Genomic DNA, 20652 nt, shown 5'->3' with positions numbered 1-20652 from the left:
TACAGTAACTACATTCCTATTCCTAGAGAAATTCTATTTCCTCAGGAAAGTAGACAGGAATATGCAAATTATTACATAGATGATATGAATTCAAGTTTACTTTAGGAAAACATATACATGATGACTGTAAAAGTCTAAATAATTTTTTTCTCCCACAGGAGCAATTAAGAAACCTCCTTGATAACAGCTAAAGGAAACTGACAGGGTCATATGTCTTAAAAGATTTTGTGAATCAATGTTTTAATATTCTTTTTTCATTCTATGTTTATCTTCTAACACATATGCTCTACCAATAACAACCATACTGCGATATTTCTGAGAAAAGAGGAAATTTCAAAGAACTTAATTTCTATATTATGAATGACACAAAATAAAAACTAAAGGTCAGATATATGTAGCTTAAGAAATAAGAAATTCTCTTTATTATAAAAAGACTAAAAACAATTCTAACTCTTTTAAAATCTTCTCATGTTTTTAAATTAAAATATAGTTGCATCATTTACATGCTTCCCTTTCTTCCTTCCAACTATTCCTATGTACCTGCCCCTTTGCTATCTCTCAAATTCATGGCCTCTAATTCTTTAATGGCTACTACACGTGTGTGTGTGTGTGTGTGTGTGTGTGTGTGTGTGTGTGTGTGTGTGTATGTGTCTTTCTAAATGAATAAAGTATAACCTGCTCAAGTCTATATACAGCTGTGTGTGTGTGTATGTGTCTTTCTAAATGAATAAAGTATAACCTGCTCAAGTCTATATACAGCTGTGTGTGTGTGTGTGCATGCATGTGTTTATGTGTGTATGCCCTGGGTGTGAGTGTGCCCATGGAGGATAGAAGAGGGTGTTGGATCTCCTGCAGTTTGAGTTACATGAAGTTGTAATCTGCCTGATGTCTGTGCTAGGATCCAAACTTAGGACCTTTGGAAGGGCAGCAATTACCCTTAAATGCTGAGCCATTTCTGTAGCCCCAGAAATAAGACAATCTCATCACTGACAAAATTAAACTTAAGAAAATAGTGTAGTGGGTTAAAGATATCGACAGGTAGGTAAAATGCCTATATAAGTACCAAGAATTTCATTTGGATCCATCCCATTCCCACAAAGAGCCAAATATGGTGGCACACACCTGTAACCCTAGTACTCAGAGGCAGAGACAGGCGGATACATGCAGTTCATTGGTGAGCCAGTTTACAGTTACTCAAAGTATATAGGCAAAGTAAGACCTTCACTCTTGTACAGAGTCCACCTTAAATGCTAACATTAACCTTAGGTTTTAGTATTTCTGGGAAAAGGGAGATGGAAAAATATAGCAAATGATACATCCTGTTCCCTTTTTTTGGAAGGTGATAGATGGGAAGATGGGAGTGGGCTTTCTTGCTCTTGATTTTAAGTAGAATTTAACCAATGGATCCTTAAGAAAAGGCTCCTTAGAAACATCACAGTACTCAACAGAAACCATCCAAATAAACAGAAAGTTTTCAATCTCTGCTAGAGTAGCCAATGAGTCATCAGGTTTGCTTAGAAGAATGCAAAAGAGATCATTGATCTGGGCTCACATATCAACAGCACCTATCCTACTCAGGAGGTCCTGCTTTTGATGGGTCAAAAGGTCATTTTTGTCGCAAGATTATTCTACATATGAAAATGAAAAAAAACCTTGTTTGAAAGAAGGAAAACCCTAGAGATGGGGATTGATGGGGGCATGGGAAGATGGGAGGGAGAGGGAACTGGGATTGATATATAAAATAAGATTGTTTCTAATTTAAATTTAAAAAAGAAAAAAAGAAAAAAAAAACCCAAATCTTAAAAAGAAGAAAGAGCCCTCTGAACATGCTCAGGTAAATTTTTGGAAACAGTATAAGTTGCAAATTATAACAGAAGGTATGAAATATATAACACAGAGTAGGGTAAAACTCACACTCAGAATTGAAAGCAATTCTTCAGTGCTGCACTCAGGTTTCAAACGGTCCTTGAACATTTTGACTGTTTTGTGTTTCAAATAGTAATAGGAGGCAATTCGGCCATATTCTAGTGGCTCAATGCTGCGGTTATCCTATTTCAAATAAAGATAAAACAAGGTAAGTGAGATGAACAGTGGAGGTCCCCATTCCTCAGAGAGGAATAGTTCATACACACTGTGGTTGCTACTACAATGGATCAGAAGTCCCACCTCTCCAACTTCAATGCAGTGGGATTGCTCCAATTCAACCAGAGACTTCTCGATCAGGTGTGACAGGAACTTGTTCATGGAGTCATGGCTGACATCATCTAAGCTGTAGTAGCTAGAAAAAAAAGCGAGGTCAGTTTCAAGATGTGTCTACTAGAATTGTCACATTAGCTTTATGATTTCATTGGAATTTTAACAGCATGAATTTTCAGTAAACAAAATATGCAATGAAAAATTAAAAAAGCCACAATTAACATTCTCATTTTACAGCCCAATACTAAAGTTTGCCAACGCCAATGAAAAAGATAATACATTTAAAATAGGCAAATAAAATGGTATACCAGATGAAAAAAAACTTGATATTAATTCATTTTAGCCATCTATTCCAAAGTAGCCTCATGCACTGAATTTAGAAAGTGTAAAATACAAAGTTTGGCTAAAAATCACATATAATAACACACATATGCATGCATGTACACACACCCCCCCACACACACACACATTCCTTTTATGATAAAATCCACCCTTAACAACTATTTTACAAAACCATCAGAACTACTAAATCTTAGAGGCAGATGAGTACCTCTAGGAACATTTGAGAATTTTTTTCCTAGTACTTGCCAAACAAATGCTGCTAATGTCTGGAAAGGAAATCACCAAGCTAAAATAAAGCACTCTAATGTGCAATGAATAGAATACATAAAGGTTCAGCTCTGCATATTTTCCAAATAAATAAAAACTATAAGACATGTGATTCATCTGACCATTCATTCTTCACTGTAACAATGAAAGGCAAATCCCTAACCATAAGGAGTTTGCATCTGGGAAGGAACCTGGAAGGTAAAGGCTACACTAACAGTCATGGCGATTTCCTAACCCTGCCAGTAAATTCTACTGGAATCAGCACGGAGAATATATATAATACCCTACCTCTCCTCTTGTTCCAAGAAAGGACAAGAGTGGAATGGAAAGTAGTCTTAGAGGCTTACAGACTCTTTTCACTAAAATCCCACCATGGTAGCTTCAACATTTTAACAGAACCAAGAAAAACTGTCAACAACCTCAAATGAAAGAGGCCCATATGAAATCACCATCACAGAGGGGTGGAGAAACACTTCATCAAAAGTTAAAACTTATTTTAAATATTTGAGTGAGGAATTAAAATTCTGTCATGACACGGGGGAGGGCCTAGGCCCCACCCCAAATGACTTAGCAGATTTTGATGATCCCTCCTGGAAGGCCTCACCCTCCCTGGGGAGTGGATGGGGCATGGGATGATGGGTGTATCAGTGGGGGACACAGGAGGGAGACGGAACTGAGATCGATATGTAAATTAAGAAAATATATTAAAAAATTGTGTCATGATAAACTTTAAATAGAAAGAGAAGGTAGTGCAAATAATGAAGAGAACTTCAATGTGTCTCAACTGAAATTCATAAGAGAGCAGAATTTCAAATGTCTACTTTCGTCCAAGGCTTCACTGAGGAATAATCAGTAAAGGATTAGATTTAGTATAGCAAAATAATCTTTCATGAAACAAGGCATAGCTACTTTTGTTCACAGAAAGACTACTGCTGTTCAAGCAAATAGCATCTCTTCTTGAACCTCAATGTCACATTTTCAATGAGGACACAGAACATGTGCTGAACCCTATGTATCATTAACTTAAATAAAATGCTCATGTTAACGTCACAGGCTTACTCAGAAAAGAAAAAGAAGCATTAGTAAAAGTCAGGACTATCTCCTTTATTCTGGGAATGTAGAATATGTGCTATACAGTTAGGATCATTCTTTCTTCTTTAATATGAAAACAAAAATTCTGGATGCAAAGGTTAGAAAAACGGCTTAGCAGTTAAGAACACTGGCTCATCTTCTAAAAGACCCAGGTTCAATATCCAGCACCAACATGGTGGTTCACAACTGTCTGTACTTCCAGTTCCAGAGGATCCAGTGCCCCCTTTAGGCCTCCACAGGTACCATGCAATCATATGGCTCACAAGCATACATGCAGGCAAAATACCATATACATAAAAGATAAAATAATAAAAAAGTCTGGATACTAGAAGTATTACAAGTAAACAAATTTCCAATTTATTAAAATGTTTTCTCCCTAATTTTAATTCCCAAAATAAGGTACCTCAAATTTTCTGCAAGGTAAGGACTCTATATCTGACATCTTTGGTGTTGCTAAGCCTGTACATTCCTAATATAATCAACAACTGTCTGTACCAATTTACTTTAATAAAGTTACTTCTAAATTAAAAATAATGCATGAAAGAAATGCAATCTTTTAAACTAAGAAAACAGTCTTCATGCAATTAAATTTATAGAAAACAATATTACCACAAAAGCAAAAATTAACATTCCACTTTTATCTATAAATTTTAGGTTATTTAATGAAAATAAGCTTATGGATACTGTTACCATTAATAATTGTTATCTTATCTAAGTGGTATGTCAACTTGCCATTTTATACTATAATAAAAATGTTAGGTGTAAAATTCATACTGTCTCTGAGAATAAAAATTATGCCACAAAGCATTATTCCCAATTCAACCCACTGAACAATCAACTCATTCTAAAAGAAAATATTTAATGGTGTTACAAATACTCATTCTTAATTTTTTTTTTAAATTTGGTCAATGTTCTCATTGGTACACCTTGTAAGAAAACAAATTCAGTCCAAGGAAGTGAAATTCACTGACCTTTCTGAAACACATTCTGGGGTTTAATATTTGGTCTGAAAGCAAGATCACTTAGAATATTTAAAAAATTCTACAGTATACTTTCTACCATAATTAGATACATAATTTGTGAGATATTGTAAAACAATATAAATGTAACACAATTATGTTTTAGGAATCGTAACATTTTTAGAGGTCTGATTTGGTGTATAACATGTTCCCATTATTCATATACGTGAACTTTGTACTTCCCAGTTTCTGACCTAAGTCAAAGGATAGATCATTACTTTCAATAATCACTTTCTTAACTTGAAGAAGCATGTGGCAGCTAACTAAAAAGGTCTGTTTTCATGTTGTACTCTCCACAGTACAAAATTTATAATTTACTGGTTATTTAAACAACTGTTTAATTATAGCTAACAGGCAGAGTGGAGTTTCATGCTCACTGTGTCGAATCATCAAGTCATTATCTTCCCCTGCTACAAACAGAAAGCCTATCTTTTGTCAGCATGCTATTTCATTTCTTTCTCAGAGAAACGCAGTTTCACAATAATTGACTTGTCAGAAACTCTAATTTATGAGACTGAGCTCTGTAAGATTTCTCTATATTGGACTTAACCTGCACACAAACAGGGCTGAATATTTACAATGCCGTTAACAGGTGCTGAGTTGTTTAATGATTCTAATAGCCAGAAGCGTACTGAGAAAGCCAGCGGGATCACAATTACAGGCTGTTTGAACACAACAATTACTAGTCCCCTGAGAAGTGTGAAAGTCAAAGGCAGTTTGATACTGACAGCATCTAGCACATGGGCTAGACAAGCTAACTTCTATTAGCAGTCCACTGGGAAAAAGTCATAACAAGCCTCTCCCTGAAATAAAAATTTAAAAGTCCATAAAATTTAAGCAATCAAAACCTAACACAACTTTAAAAAAATATTATCCTTTAAAGCCCCTATCAAGGTAGAAGTAAGAATCACACACAGGAAACCTCAGAAAATCTTTTTCAACTTTAAAATAGATGAAATTTCATCATCAAGGATTGAAAGAGGGTTTATAGTAAAGTGAAACTGAGACAAAGTTAAAGCAAACAGTTTGCATTTAATGTGAACAGTGGCAACCATTTCCTTTTGGGTTTATGTAAACCTGGCCAGATAGCTTGCTGGGGAAATTTCCATCAGTACCGAAAGGCCACTGCAGTAACTGTCAGTGCTGGGAAGTCATTTGTTATACCACAATGTTTTTTATGTTCAGATTATGCAGCAGTAATAATGACACAAATAACGGAAGAGCGCTCAGGGACAGCTGACAAGACCTCATTTTTGCCTAGATATATTTAAAAGCAGTGTGAAACTGGAAATACAATTAAACCAGAAACTCAATTTGGGATAGCTTCTATTTTATGAGAATATGTGTTTATACACATTTGAACAAGACAGTATATACATGTGTACATACATATTAGTGCATAAGGCTTACCTATACTCACGTGCAATTGCATATATATTATACATGCGTATGCACTTACACATGTGTGAAAATAGACACAGTGCTAGCAAGCCAGGAACAGTAGTTGCTGTGGTATATGCTAACTTTATAATGTTGCTATAATTAACTGAAGGGGACTGGTGCAATCAGGTCATTCTTACTTATTTATAATGTATTGTCTTCCATGGATAAATAAACTTGGACACACACAAACAAGAGTGTGTGTCTGTATGTACAGAAACTAGCTTGCAGATGCACATCCCTTCCACTTAAGTCAAATCTCAATTTATGCTACTGGATGAAAGGAAGTACTAAGACAAAAATTAACATTACACATACTGTAGCTGTTAATATGAGAAAACTGCAAATTTTAAAAGATACTTTACTGTTTCTTCAATTCCTATGCTTTTATGCTTAACTCTGAGGATAGATGGTTTTAATAGACACAATAATAAAAAAGACAGTCATGAATATGTGAAGTAAAGGGATTGCTTGGACACTGTTGATGGGATATAAACTAGCACAGCTATTTTAGAAAATAGTGTGGAAATTCTTCATAAAACTAAAAACAAAATTATCATGTGATTCAGCTGTCTGACTACTGATTACGTATCTAAAGACAGTGAATCCCATGTGCTGATCTACGCTGCATGGCCATGTTCACCTCACTATCTTTCTTAACAGCCAAGGAAGGGAAACAAAGTAAACTCTCATCAACTGATGAACAAATACACAAGTGGCACACAAAGGAATACTACTCAAGCTTTTAAAAAGAATGAAATTTCCCTCAGCAAACTGCATGAGTCTATGTGGTACTATGACGAATCTAAAAATATTAATGTTTAGAACTTGAAAGCAGTATGCTGATTTTAATAGGCAGGTCAAAGACAGAAAAGTAAAATACTGGTAGAATTACAAAAAAGTTTAAGTTTACCAGGAAGATTGAGAGCTGGTGGTCTGCAAAGCAGGGTGACTGAAGTTAATATCAATTTCAAAATTAATTAAAAAAGGATTTGAAAGTTATCACTACAAAGAAACAACAGGTGAAGTACATAAAGAAACAATGAGGTGGAGGATTTGTGGAGGATTTAAATTATGGCTAATACATTGATATCATAACATATACATGTACTTAAACATCTTAAATTTTAACTGTACATATAAACAATTGTTTGTTAAATTAAAAAAATTTAAAGAGATAAAATTTATCTCCCAGAAAAATGTTTGTAAGATATTTGTTTAAAACAAAACAGTTTATCAGAAAGAATATCGGAGTTTATTTACAGCTGATTAAAATGTTAACTGTAGACTCTAGACATGTCTTATTTCTATGTAGCTATACAGGTATATGAATTTACCTGGGAAGGCATTAAATAGCTCACAGACCACTTTTCGCACAGTTCCAAGGAGAGAGGTGAGCAATGAGTCTAGAAGCTTGTCTTCTGGACCTGGTGGAGAATGGGGATACTAGGGCCTGAGCTTCGATACTATGGGCAAACTGCCTCATCTCCTGGGTCCTTCCTTTATGAAAGGAGGTGACAGCAGTAACGAATTAAGCCCTTGAAATAGCATATCAGATATGAAGAAATTCCACAAACATTATTATCATTTAAATTTTTGTTTATAAGCCTCTTTTCAGCACTGACATGTTGCTATTCTTTACTTTCTTGAGATGAATGTCTAATTACATAGTTGCGGCATCCTTCATTCTATGGATCCATACTTCAGTCTTTAAGAAGTAATGTTAATTTCTTTCTTTTTCTAGTCTATTTAATGTTTCAATTTCATCTTTTAATGAAGTCTTAAAATCTGAAGCCATTATTTTGTTTTTCCCTATTCTTAATTATTTTTTTCTGTTTACACAGGTTGAGCAGTCCTGATATAAAACCAAAATGAGGAATGTTCCAAATTCTGAACTCAGGTGACAAGCTGTCAAAATGCAGAAACACTAAAATAAAAGTTTTGCATGATAATTACATCTAGGCTATATATCTAACATCTGTATGATGCATACATGAATTTGTCATACTTGGCTCCCTTTTCCAGGATCTCATTAGCCATATGCAAATATCCCAAAATCTAAAACAATTCCTAACTCAGAACACTCTGTCCTTTAGTACAGGGTTGCTTTGTTTATGTGCATTCTGTTCCACTCCAAGAATGGAGCTTGTTGATGTAAACACAGAAGCATGTTTGTATCTTCCTGCTCTAGTACATGACAAAATTTACATGCAAGTTGTCATGATTCTACATAGTCTTTTTCAACAGCACATGTAGAAGGATGCTCAAAAACCTGTTAATTATTATTCAAAGATTGTATTTTATAAAATATTTTTGTTATTTTGATATTTTATAGATCTGTTAAAATTACATATAACTGTTATTTGGCTGAACTTTAATTTTGGATTTCCATTCTTTTTGCTTTACATATTCTGACAGTTTTTATTTACCTACATCCTCTCAGAATCTACAAAATCTTTTTAGTAATTGCACTTGCTATAGAAAGCACTGTTCTACTGATTCTTAGTTTGCCTTCTGCTTTGTTTTTACATGTTGTTAATTCTGCAGCTGCTGCACTCTCATTCTTGCTCTCTTTTATTTATTTATTTTTTTTGAGACAGTCTTGATATGTAAGCCAAAAGGGCCCCGAGCTTGTGGCACCACTCCCGACTCAGCCTCCTGAGTGATGGGATGACAATACATTACTACTTCTAGCTATTATTCTTTTGTACAACTTTTCAACCTTAATAGTCACCTTTACATATTTGAAAAGTGCCATTTTAATCTTGTATGTAGCTTACAATAAATGTTTAGTTTGATTTAGAAAAAGGACCTGACTGTATGTGCGGGGACACACTTTAGACTCAGCACCGGGGAGGCAGAAGCAGGAGAGATCTCTCTGAGTTTGAGACCAGATTTGTTTACATATAGAGTTCTAGAACAGGATCAGAGCTACATAGTGAGACCCTGTCTTAACACAAGCATTTCTATCTTAAAACAGGAAACTATAAACCACTGAAAAAAATTATTATTATAACTAACCTGAGGTATAACACAAAGAAATGCTGTCCATATCCTGTGCTGAAACACTGCAATGGTGCCCATATTACCCACAATGAAAGTCAAAGCCTTAGCCTATACAGTGCCACATGGTTTACTCAAAGCAATCCAAAAACTTCTGTTTACTAATTCATCTTCAAAATAGAATTGTAGCTGGAACTTGGGCTGTCATGCTTATTCACCAAGCACTTTACAAACAGAGCTATTTTTAAAGAAACAAATCATTTCTGTGTTCTGGGCTGATTAACTGACAGAAAATTTGGAATGCGTTTGTACTGTAGAATAATGACAGTTTTATTCTAACCAGAGTTACCTCAAACATTTACTTAGGTAGCCACTAAAAGAACAAGTATATGTGCCATAGAGAGTCAAGAGTGTATCCTTTGCATCCTAAAAATCAGTTGAGGTAGCATTTATCAATTTGATTGGAATAGTTAAGACTGTCACAGCCTTGCTGGCTGTGACGGTTGGGGAGGGAGTAACACAAAGGTTAAATAGTGGCAGCAAAAGCCCCAAGGGAAAGAAACTGTTCTGTAGGTCAAGGCAGCAGGAAGCAGCTACCACAAAGAGAAATTTCTCTAAGCCAGGTCATTAAGATGGTGGACTATTTGGCCACCCAGTTCCCAAATATCCTCTTAGGCAATGGAGGCAATGTGAACTCTGTAACACAAGTTGATTTACACGAATGATGTTTACAACTTGAACAGGAGAAACCTAAATCACCAATACTCAAAATTCATTGGCTCAGAGACCTAAGTAAAATTTTCCTTTAAAACTTCATCACTCTATACCATCGCTGGTTCTGACTCTAATTACCATTGTTTATTATGATTATATTTAGCTATCCTCACTATAAAAAATTCAAAACAAAGCCAAATCAATCCAACCCAAAATATCTGGGAAATATCTTACTCATTATCTTAAGAGAAAACCAAACTATTTAATTTACATTTTTATGTAATTAATCTTTTGATCAATACTGCTTGACAGAGTAGAAGTGGACTAGATTAGGGGTAAAGTAGAAGCAGGTGAAGAGTGATTTACTCTGAAGTAAAGGCAAAGAAATGATGCATCAACAGAAAAAAATGAGATGAGAGAATTTTGATAGGTTTATGAATAATTCAGCTTTAGGCACAGCAAGAATGAAATGTTGGTGAGAAAATACAACTGGAATTTGATGGAGCACAGACCTAGCAGCATATTTTGAAGCCCCTTATATCCAGGTGGCATGCAAATACAGAAAGGACATCTAGAGAAGAACATCATGAGACTATGTGATGAGAACAGGGTTGCTTCAGTGGTATTGTAAAACAGACCTGATATGAGGAAACTTGTGCCTAACCAAAATCAAAGGATGGTATACAAAATAACCAGCTAACATTCATCAGGAGGCAGCATTTTCAGATACAGTAAGACAAAAATGACAGAGGGCAGACAAGTCAGCCAAATGTAATATAGAATATTAGGTTGGATTCTAATAGCAAGGGGGATTAGAAGACAATAGGTGAAACCCCAGTAAAGGCTGCATGTCAGTTTCCTATTTGGGATACTGTACAGTAGTTATATGGGATATATTAGCATGGGCAAGATAGGTCTGGAGTAAATGACATTTCTTTGTATTGTTTTTGAAAGACTTTCTTAAATTCTTTCCAAATGAAACCTTAGAGCTTTTATTTTTATTTTTTAGAATACACAAAAAGGGAAACAACCTGCAACTGAACTTGCTTGTCCTATAGAATTGAACCCTATATAAGCTAGCTGAAATAATGAAAGTTTTTAAAGTAGATTTGAATATGGTAAAGACCATCAAACAAATGCAGGAACTGATCTCATTAAGTCATTAATTGTGATCTTTGCACTTAATACAGAACCAGAATAGCTTTAGCTGGATTACCCGATTAAGTATGAACCAGTGAGGAGCTAGGGAATTGCCCACTGTGCAATGGAAGAAGAAACTCAAAAGTGAAGCAACCTTTGATAATCAGAAAGTTAGTAAAAAACAGCACTGGAACAACAACCAGTGTTTTCAGCCCAAGCTCTGGCCTTAAATCCCAAAAAAAGCCATGGGATAAAGGGCATGATATGTCTTGCTTCCATTTATTTCTTCACTTAACAGGCCAGCTCAGATTAAAATACGAGTAAAGCTCATCATATGTCTCTACTCCTAGATGTTTCCTCTGGAAAACATGTAGTTCTGGATGGCCATATTCTTAGTCTTTTTTATTTTTTTTTATTTTTTATATATAACATAATTCTTTATTATTGATTCTTTGGAAATTTCACATCATGCACCCCCAATCCCATTCACTCCCCCAAGTCCTTCCATATCTTCCCCTCACCCTTGAAATGTCCTGCTCCCAAAACCCCCCCACCCAATATTAATTAAAAATAAACAAGCACCTTGATTCTCCCTCTTTTCCATAACTCCAAGCCTCTTCATTCATCCTAGTGGCATTGGGAACAATGGTGTGTCACACAGTATTCCCTTTTGTCCAATCAGCCCTAACCACAAATGTTCAATGCAATCAGTCTGGTTCAAGGCCTCTAGCCTCTGGAACCCCATCATCACTGGAACCTCACCAAAAACTCCTCTTGGATATCCTGCTGTTGTCCTGGGTCAAGGGGATCCTATGGATATTATTTGGCAGGTTAGGTCCAAACATGTACTTCAGCAGGTCATAGATGGGGTAGATGGTAGAGTGGAGTGGGCCCACCCAAGGCCCAGGATGTGGGTCTGGGTGGTAGCATGTTTGGTCAGTCTGGGCCACTGGGACCATACCCCACATACAGGGGTAGAGCCAGCTCTCCTAGGCCCATGCCACACAGGTCAGCTCTCCTATGCTTGTAGTAAGCACCGGGGCCATCGCTCCTTAGTGGGAGTGAAAGGGTAATCTTCACTATAAGGGGCAGGGCCAGCTTCGGATTTTAACACATATGGTTCCTATGGCACCCTGTGGTAACATAGGCCATGGGTATCAACACAGATTCAAGCTGTAGTGGAAACAGGGACCCAGATACATCCCTGGGTCTGTACTGCACCACAGCAGCCTGGCTCTTGGACAACAACATGCCCATAGGTTGAGGCCTAGACCCCAGGTATTTGTGTGGCCTTTGGTGGCAACATGGACAGTGGACATCAACACAGACTCTTGCTGTAATAGGACCACTGACCCAGAAATGGTCCTTGGCAGAGGCCCAGGCTTGCATGTCACCATGATGACTACCTTCTTAATATTACTGGCAGCTTCCCAAATGCCTTAATACTTAAGGAACTCTAAACAAAGACACAAAAATCGCTATATATGTAAGGAGTAATGCTGGCTGAAAAGAAAATTCTTTAGACACCAACAGTAAGACTTTGTGATGACATTTTTTTAAAAAGCATGATTCCTTTGTTAAAGAACTTTTAGTTGGCCTACAATTTCAACAAGAATATCTTAGATCTGACCCTTGCTTCACTTCCTCTGTATCTATTACAGCCCTCAGCAGTAAACACTCCCCCCCCCCCCAAGACAGGGTTTTTCCATGTAGCCCTGGCTGTCCTTGAACTCCCTCAGATCTCCCTGTCTCTGCCTATGAGTACTGAGGTTAAAGGTGTGTGTCACCACTGCCTGGTAATAAACACCTTTCTAACTGCTCTTTCCACTGTAACTGTCACACAGCAAAACCTCTTTGATCAGAGGTGTACTCCTCAGAATGGTGTACAGAGCATAGACCCCGTTCTTTCCAATGCTTTGATTTACTTTCTGCTAGGAACAAGCTTTACCCCTATACTCTTTAATCTCTGACCACAGCAAGCTTTTATATGCCCTAAACTCTAATGACTCTTCCAAGCCTCAGGACCCTTTCTTTTTCCTGCCAGAATGCTATATACTTTTTCAAACAGTTTGCTTAGAGTACTTATTAAATTATAATGAGTACTAATGCCTTCCCTATATAAAACAGGAGACAAAGAATGTTATACTCATATGTGTATTTCAGGTTTGACGTAACATTTCATACATGCCTGATAAATCAAGATCTAATGATCTAGCAAGAGAAAAATAGAATCAAACACGCTGCAATCTTCTCTTCTCTTACAGGGTTCTTATTAACCCCAAGAAATGCCTCATAACTTCCCCCATCCAACTTCACCACTCTTAACCTAAGGCTTATATACAGTTTAGTAATGACTTCCAGTGTTTTATCTCCCAACTGCACCAGAAAATTATCCTATAGTAATTCATATAATAGCAAATGCATACGATCAACCATCCTCTTATATACTACGACCATGAGTCATCATCTAATTTTTCTGGCCAACTTGCATTTATAGAATGTGCCAAGAGCTGACAAACATTCAGATTTGCAGTTTCTTACAAGTACCTTTGCTTTCTGTGCATACGATTTGAAATTGCCCTTTCACAGAGCGCCACACTTACCTGGGGTTCATGATAAGACGTCGGAAAAAGTAAGTCCACGTGATATAATCCATTGCATCTTGCTTAGATGTTATTGTACCTCCAGCAATCTCAGCATTTAAGTGGTCAGAAAGCACTCCTAACAAGCTATATATTGAATAAGAGACAAGAAATACAATGAACAATAAACACTTACCTCAGTAAAGGTTTGGATTTTTATGTTCTAAGCTACCAAAAAGTGGCTTTATGTAATTTAGGTAACTGTGTATACCTGGGCTGGAGAGATGGCTCAGCAGTTAAAAGCACTTGACTGCTCTTCCAGAAGTCCTGAGTTCAATTCCCAGCACCCACATGGTGGCTCAGAACTATCTGTAATGGTATCAGATTCCTTCTTATGGTGTGCATGAAAGCAGAGCACTCATATACTTAAAATATATGAATAAACAAATCTTTAAAATAAACTGTGTATACAAACGTATTCAGATGTGTTGAAAGACTGGGAAAGAACATGCTAATTTTAGTTTCTTATGTAAAATACAAAAAAAGGCTAAATAATTACAAAAATAAACACATGCAAGTATTCAAATTAGCTATTATAAAGGACACAAATAGATTAAAAAAGACTCCTTTTACAATGTAAAAAAATGTCAATCTCAATTTATTCTGACAGAATGAAAATGGATACAGTCAGCATGAAGAGTACTGGCAATATCCATTTGAGTGCTGACTATAATCTAGCAATTTCCTTTTTTCATCATAGTCTGATAGAGAAACATTTGTATTTGATATTAGAAAGGTAAAATACTTCGCTGTTACATTATACACAAGGGGAAGAAGCTGGGGCTAGAGATATGACTCAGATGGAAGAGTAATTGCAGAGGATCCATACTGAAACTTGGTGGGCTTTAACTCCAGTTCTATGGTATCTGATGCCCTTTTCTGCACTCCTTTACTATGGCAGGCATGTAAGACCCTTACATACATGCAGGCAAAACACTCATACATACATAAAAATCTTTAAGAGGAAAAAACTGGATTGATAAATAAGTAATAATAGATAACAATGAATTAACTATGGAAAAATTATGACATATAAAATACTAGCAATGGTAATAGCATAAGAAAATAATTACCTATTTATTATACAATGCCCAGAGTAAATTAGTTTTGTCATAAATGGGTGTGTTATGTCAAATTCTTTAAAAATACATATGAGATGGTCATATTATATTTCCCACTTGTTTTGTGAATGAGATTCATTCACTTGTTTTCAGAAACAGTTTTTGTATGTTAACTATATATATTGTTGAGTTTAATTTAGTGATGTTTAGTTTTATATTTTTGTATTCATTCAAAAGATACAGAGGTCTGTTAAGTTCTTACAGAATTTTAGCATCTAAGTTATTCTGATTCCATCAAACAAAATAGAAACTTATTCCTAATGCATCTTTTCATCTCTCCTCTATCTCTATCACTCTAGATAGGCTTTTAGTATGTAGTCTAGTAATGGCTCGCATGGAATATGCTATGTGGACCAGGATGGCCTCAAACTCACACAGATTTTCTAGACTTTGCATCCTGAGTGCTGGGATTAAAAGTGTGTACACTTTTCAAACTCTACCTTTTCTATTATTAGGAGAATACTCATTTATGACTGGTACTATTTTTTCTATACTACAAAGGATTCAACAGTGAAGCAGCTAAATCAGAAGATTTCATTATGAAAAGAAAACTACATTTCAAATCAAATTGCTTTGACAGACTTGAAACTCATGACTTGTATTTTTTATTGTGTCAGTTTCAGTAATTTTTAAAATAAATTTTACTCTTCGAGCTAACGTATAAAAACCATTTTTATAAACTTGTTCACAATGTCTTATTATACTTTTAATATTTCGATGTCTTTCTAATTCTAATATTTAGACATAAACACATAAATTTTCTGCATCTTTGCAAAACACAAACAAGCAAATAGTAGAGCCTGGTAGCATAGTTCAGTGATGCAAGCTTATAGGAAGGGGGGCATTGATGCATGGACGCTGTAAGTTCAAGGCCTGACTGGGCTACAGAGTGAGTCCAAAGTTAGTCTGGGTACTTGATAAAAACTCTGTTTCAAAATAAAAAGCAAGAAGAGGGGCAGTGATATATGTAGTGGTAGGGTCTAGCATGCCTCATCAAGCCCTAGGTTCAATCCCCAAGACCATACACATAAAAGCCAAAGCAAGCAAATAAAAGGCAATCACGAACCTTTGGGACTGTTGAAGTCTTTAATAAATGTTAATTCTTATTTTAAGATTGGTTATTATTTTCAGTGGTGTGTGTGTGCGTGTGTGTGCATGTGTGTGTGTGTGTTCAGGCAGGGGTTGGCCCATGAGAATGTAGTACACTAAGAGGCTAGAAGACAGTATGGGACTGCACTAGAACTGGAGTTACAGGTACTGGGGAACAGAATTCTTGCATTACAAGATCAGCAATATAAATAGTTAATTACATGACTCAATATTGTGGACTCTAATACTGTACTGAATGCTTTCCTACTACAGAAAATGATTCAAACACTATTCATCTGATCTCTACAAACACAATTGAGCAAGCTCAAATTGTTATCACCCCCACTTACACACAATGAAAAGTGAAACCAACTGCTCAGTGCCAAGCAATTAAGTGGCAGAGCTCAGAATTCCACCTGGGTCATCTGGTGCCAGAGTAATAGTTAAGAGCACACAACAAAATTAACTTAAAATAATAATAACAGCTGCATGTTGTCTCACAGTAATAACTACACTGTGAAGTTCTGCTGTAAGTTGTACTAATTGTTTTTTTTTTTTTTTTTTTAGTAAAATATAACCAGTACAAAAAAATACCCAAACAAAAAATATTTTTAAAAAGCAACAATAATGTCTGTTCTGTATGGGCTGATTACTCCTAGGCAGAGAGCCTGTCCCAGAGTGTGGATGATATACACAGCGTCACTCATTGGTGAAAACCAATTTTCTCTTTCCCAGAAGATCAATTACAAATAGCTTCTTTGTTAGGGCTTTTTGTTTTATTTTGATATTGTTTTGTTTGACTGAATTTTTTTTTTTGTTGTTCTTTTTGTTTTGTTTCTTTTGAAACACAGAGGGAAACAGAGAAGAGGGGAGGGAAGGAGGAACGTTGCATGAACATGAAGTTGGGTAGGAAGGGAGATGGGGATAATCTGGAAAGAGTTGGGGGATGGGAAAGAGCAAGATGAAGATACATTATATGACAAAACTTATTTTTAACTGAAAAGAAACATAACCAGGAAAACAGCAACTGACTATGAAATGAAACCCATTTGTTTAAAACCAAAATTACCTTGATTCCACTGGGAAAGGTTCATAGAGAAATTTTTTATAAAAATCTTTTTTTATATCATGAACGAGAATTACAGCTTTGCCCTGGTCATCAAACTGAGGTCTCCCAGCTCGCCCCATCATCTGTAGCACATCTATGGAAGAGAGAAATCAGAGGACTCATGTAGTGACACTGAGCATGAGGTAAAGATAGTGATCAGGGCACATTTCTAATAGCAAAAACTAACAGACACAAAGACATTTGCTCAACTATGTTCATAGCAGCATTATTCATAATAGCAAGAACCTGGAAACAACCTAGATGCTCCTCACCTGAAGAGTGGATCAAGAAAATGTACTCCATTTACACAATGGAGTACTATTCAGTGGCAAGAAACTACAAGATCCTAAAATTTGCAGGCAAATGAATGGAACTAGAAAAAACAATCCTGAGTAAAGTTATACCAGAGCAAAAAAGACAGACATGGTATGTACTCACTCATAAGTAGATATTAGACATAATCCCTGACAAGCTAGGTAACAAGGAGGATCCTAAGAGAGACATACTTGGATCCCCTTGGGTAGGGGAAAGGGACAAGACCTCCTGAGTAAATCAGGAGACTGGGGGGGAGAGGGGAGAAGGAGGGGCAGGAGCGGAGGGGAAAGAGAATATGAGGGGATAGCACAGTCAAGTTGGGGGAAGGACAGAAAGGGTAAGTAAGAAAAGAGATATCTTGGTAGAGGGAGCCATTATGGAGTTAGAGAGAAACCAGACACAAGAGAAATTCCCAGGAATCCATAAGGATGACCCCAGCTAACACTTTTAGCAATAGTGGAGAGGGTGCCAGAACTGGCTTTCCACTGTAATCACATTGATGACTACCTTAATTGTCATCATAGAACCTTCATCTAGTAACTGATGGTAGCAGATGCAGAGATCCACAGCTAAGTAATGGGCCAAGTTCCCAGAGTCCAGTTGTAGAGAGGCAGGAGGACTTATATAAGCAAAGGGGACAAGACCATATGGGGAAAGATGCAATGGGAGGCCATTGACTCTAGGTAACAGTTGGGGAACATGCATAGGACTGATCTAGTCCCTGTGAATGTGGGTGGCTATTTATGGGGCCATTGGTAGTGGGACCAGGATTTATCCCTAGTGCAGGAACTAGCTTTTTGGAGCCCATTCCCTATGAAGGGATATCTTGCTCAGTCTAGATACCAGTAGGGAGGGCCTTTATCCTCACTTAAAGTCATGTTGACAGACTTTGTTGAATCCCCATGGGAGGTTTCACACTCTCTAAGGAATAGGGTTGGGGGAGGAGATGGGAGAAGAAGGAAGAGGGGAAGAAGGGGAAATGGATTGGTATGTAAAACAAAAGATTGTTTTAAAAAATAGAAAAAAAAAACAAAAATAATTTTGTTGCAAAAAACAGAATACTTTTAGTCTGGCATTTTGGAGACAGGGTTTCTGTGTATAGCATTGGCTATTCTGGAACTCACTCTGTAGACCAGGCTGGACTTGAATTCACAGAGATCTGCCTGCCTTTGCCTCATGAGTGCTGGAATTAAAAGTGTGAGCCACCACCACCTGGTGACAACTGAATACTCTAAGAACATGTGTCCATCTTTGATCATCACTACTACAATTGATAATACACATACACACATTTATACACATAATATAAACATGTACATAGTATATGCTATAGTCAAAAATTTGTATTAAATAAGGAACTTCGAAGTAAGACAGAAATCTTAAAAGGATAGCTGACATTTTTTTGTGAAATAAAGTTCTCCTGCGTGACATGACTTCAGATGCTATTTAAGAATGTTGATATTGTAAGGCTTTTGGAGATGGCTCCATGGATAAAGCACTTGCTGCACAAGTGTGAGAACAGGAACGAGACCCACTGATATAAAAGCATGGTGACTTCTCTGTATCCTGGCATTCGGGAGGCAGAGACTGGTTTCCAAGAGAAGCTGGCTAACTAGACTAGATGAACTCCACCTTTAGCAAGAGCCCCTGCTATAGTAAAGTAACAGTAGAGAGTGACTAAGAAAGACAACTAGTATCAACCTCTGACCTCCACCTGCATGCCCAATACACACACAATGCTGGTGTGCCCCCACACATGTGCACTCACATATAATGTGAGCATGCATACATACATTCACCCACACAAAATAAGTGATAATTCTGTTTTAAATAAACAAGGACAAATAAAACACATCCAGGAAAACCTCTCATGTGGGGTCATTTGATTACTGCTTCCCCTGGATAAGATATCTATTTAGTTCCTATCTTTCATCCTCCCAGAGAATAACATTTCTTTCCTTTATAATCTGTAGGAACCTTTGCAATGATTTATAATTTATAGACTATTTCGCTTTTGAAATATATTATAGCTTGTTATCAAAATTTATCATCCCTAATAGTTATTAATCAACACTTTTATTTATGAATTTGGAACCACTAATAATAATCAATGAATTGGGCATGTTAAATGAAATAAAAAGATTCAATATTTTCTGAAGCATTTTTACTAAAAACCACAACACTTCTTAACTTGATTATTATATACTTAAAATAGATGAATTCTCAAGTTTTAATTTATATAAACCTAATCTGCTAAGGATGAAAAATACAAACTTAATATATCGTTACAGTAAGAAAAATTACCTGTGATGGGAAAATCCACATAACGTCTTGTTTTTCCATCATAATATTCAGTTCCTTTAATAATTACTAAGTGAGCTGGAAAGTTTACACCCCATGCTAATGTGCTTGTAGCAATGAGAACCTAAAAGATAAAGATAATGTCTTACAGCTAAATAAAATAAAATAAAATTTCTATGTTCCTTTAAAGTATGTGTTAATGGATGAGGGGAAAAAGTACCTGAACTTTACAGTTCACAAACAGCTCTTCTACAGTTTTTCGGTCTCTTTCATGCAGTCCAGCATGATGCATTCCTATCCCAAAAGCTAGAGTCAGCTTCAGGTTGGAATCTCGTATTGTCCCAATGATGTTCTCCATCTGCCAATACAAGCACAAATTCAAGATGCAGGTACATCAGCTTTAAAATACTCATGCATTCAATTATGATTGATTGACATGCCTCTGTGTGTGTGTGTGTGTGTGTGTGTGTGTGTGTGTGTGTGTGTATGTGTGTGTGTGTTTGCTTTTAATGACATTATATGGGCACAGATATATAGCCTCTCTACTGTTTTCATTAAAGCTGGGTAAACTGAAAAAACAAATTCTCCATTTTACCCATTTTAATACTATGCAATAAGAGAAATATATGATGATAAACTGAAACATCTCTTAATGATTAAAGGCTACTTAAAATGATTTAATATTGTCTAAAAAGGTTCAGTATTATTGTAATATTAAAAATATACTTATCTTTATGGATCTGTGTCTAAACATGACAAAATGCAAACAACAAAAATAATCTGATACCATCCTACTAGATAGACATTAATTATCCCCACAAACCTTTCATACTAAACTTAGTGTTCATCAAGGAAGTCACAAG

At 36.2% G+C, this 20652-nt stretch overlaps 1 protein-coding gene across 1 annotated transcript in view; it reads right to left on the bottom strand.

The window, feature by feature from the left end:
- The window catches only part of Ascc3 (activating signal cointegrator 1 complex subunit 3), a 286596-nt gene that overhangs the window by 83066 nt on the left and 182878 nt on the right, over positions 1-20652 (bottom strand). The window contains exons 30-35 of the mRNA XM_051206191.1: positions 20010-20147; positions 19793-19913; positions 17135-17267; positions 13817-13942; positions 2167-2278; positions 1915-2049 (exon numbers count right to left, since the gene is read on the bottom strand). Coding sequence (XP_051062148.1) covers positions 1915-2049; positions 2167-2278; positions 13817-13942; positions 17135-17267; positions 19793-19913; positions 20010-20147 — 765 coding nt within the window. The remainder of the gene's footprint in view (positions 1-1914; positions 2050-2166; positions 2279-13816; positions 13943-17134; positions 17268-19792; positions 19914-20009; positions 20148-20652) is intronic.

This window comes from Phodopus roborovskii, unplaced genomic scaffold (assembly GCF_943737965.1).
Source record: "Phodopus roborovskii unplaced genomic scaffold, PHOROB, whole genome shotgun sequence".
Lineage (NCBI taxonomy): Eukaryota > Metazoa > Chordata > Mammalia > Rodentia > Cricetidae > Phodopus > Phodopus roborovskii.
Note: the sequence above shows the minus strand (reverse complement) of the source record. Positions and strands in the feature narration are given on the sequence as shown.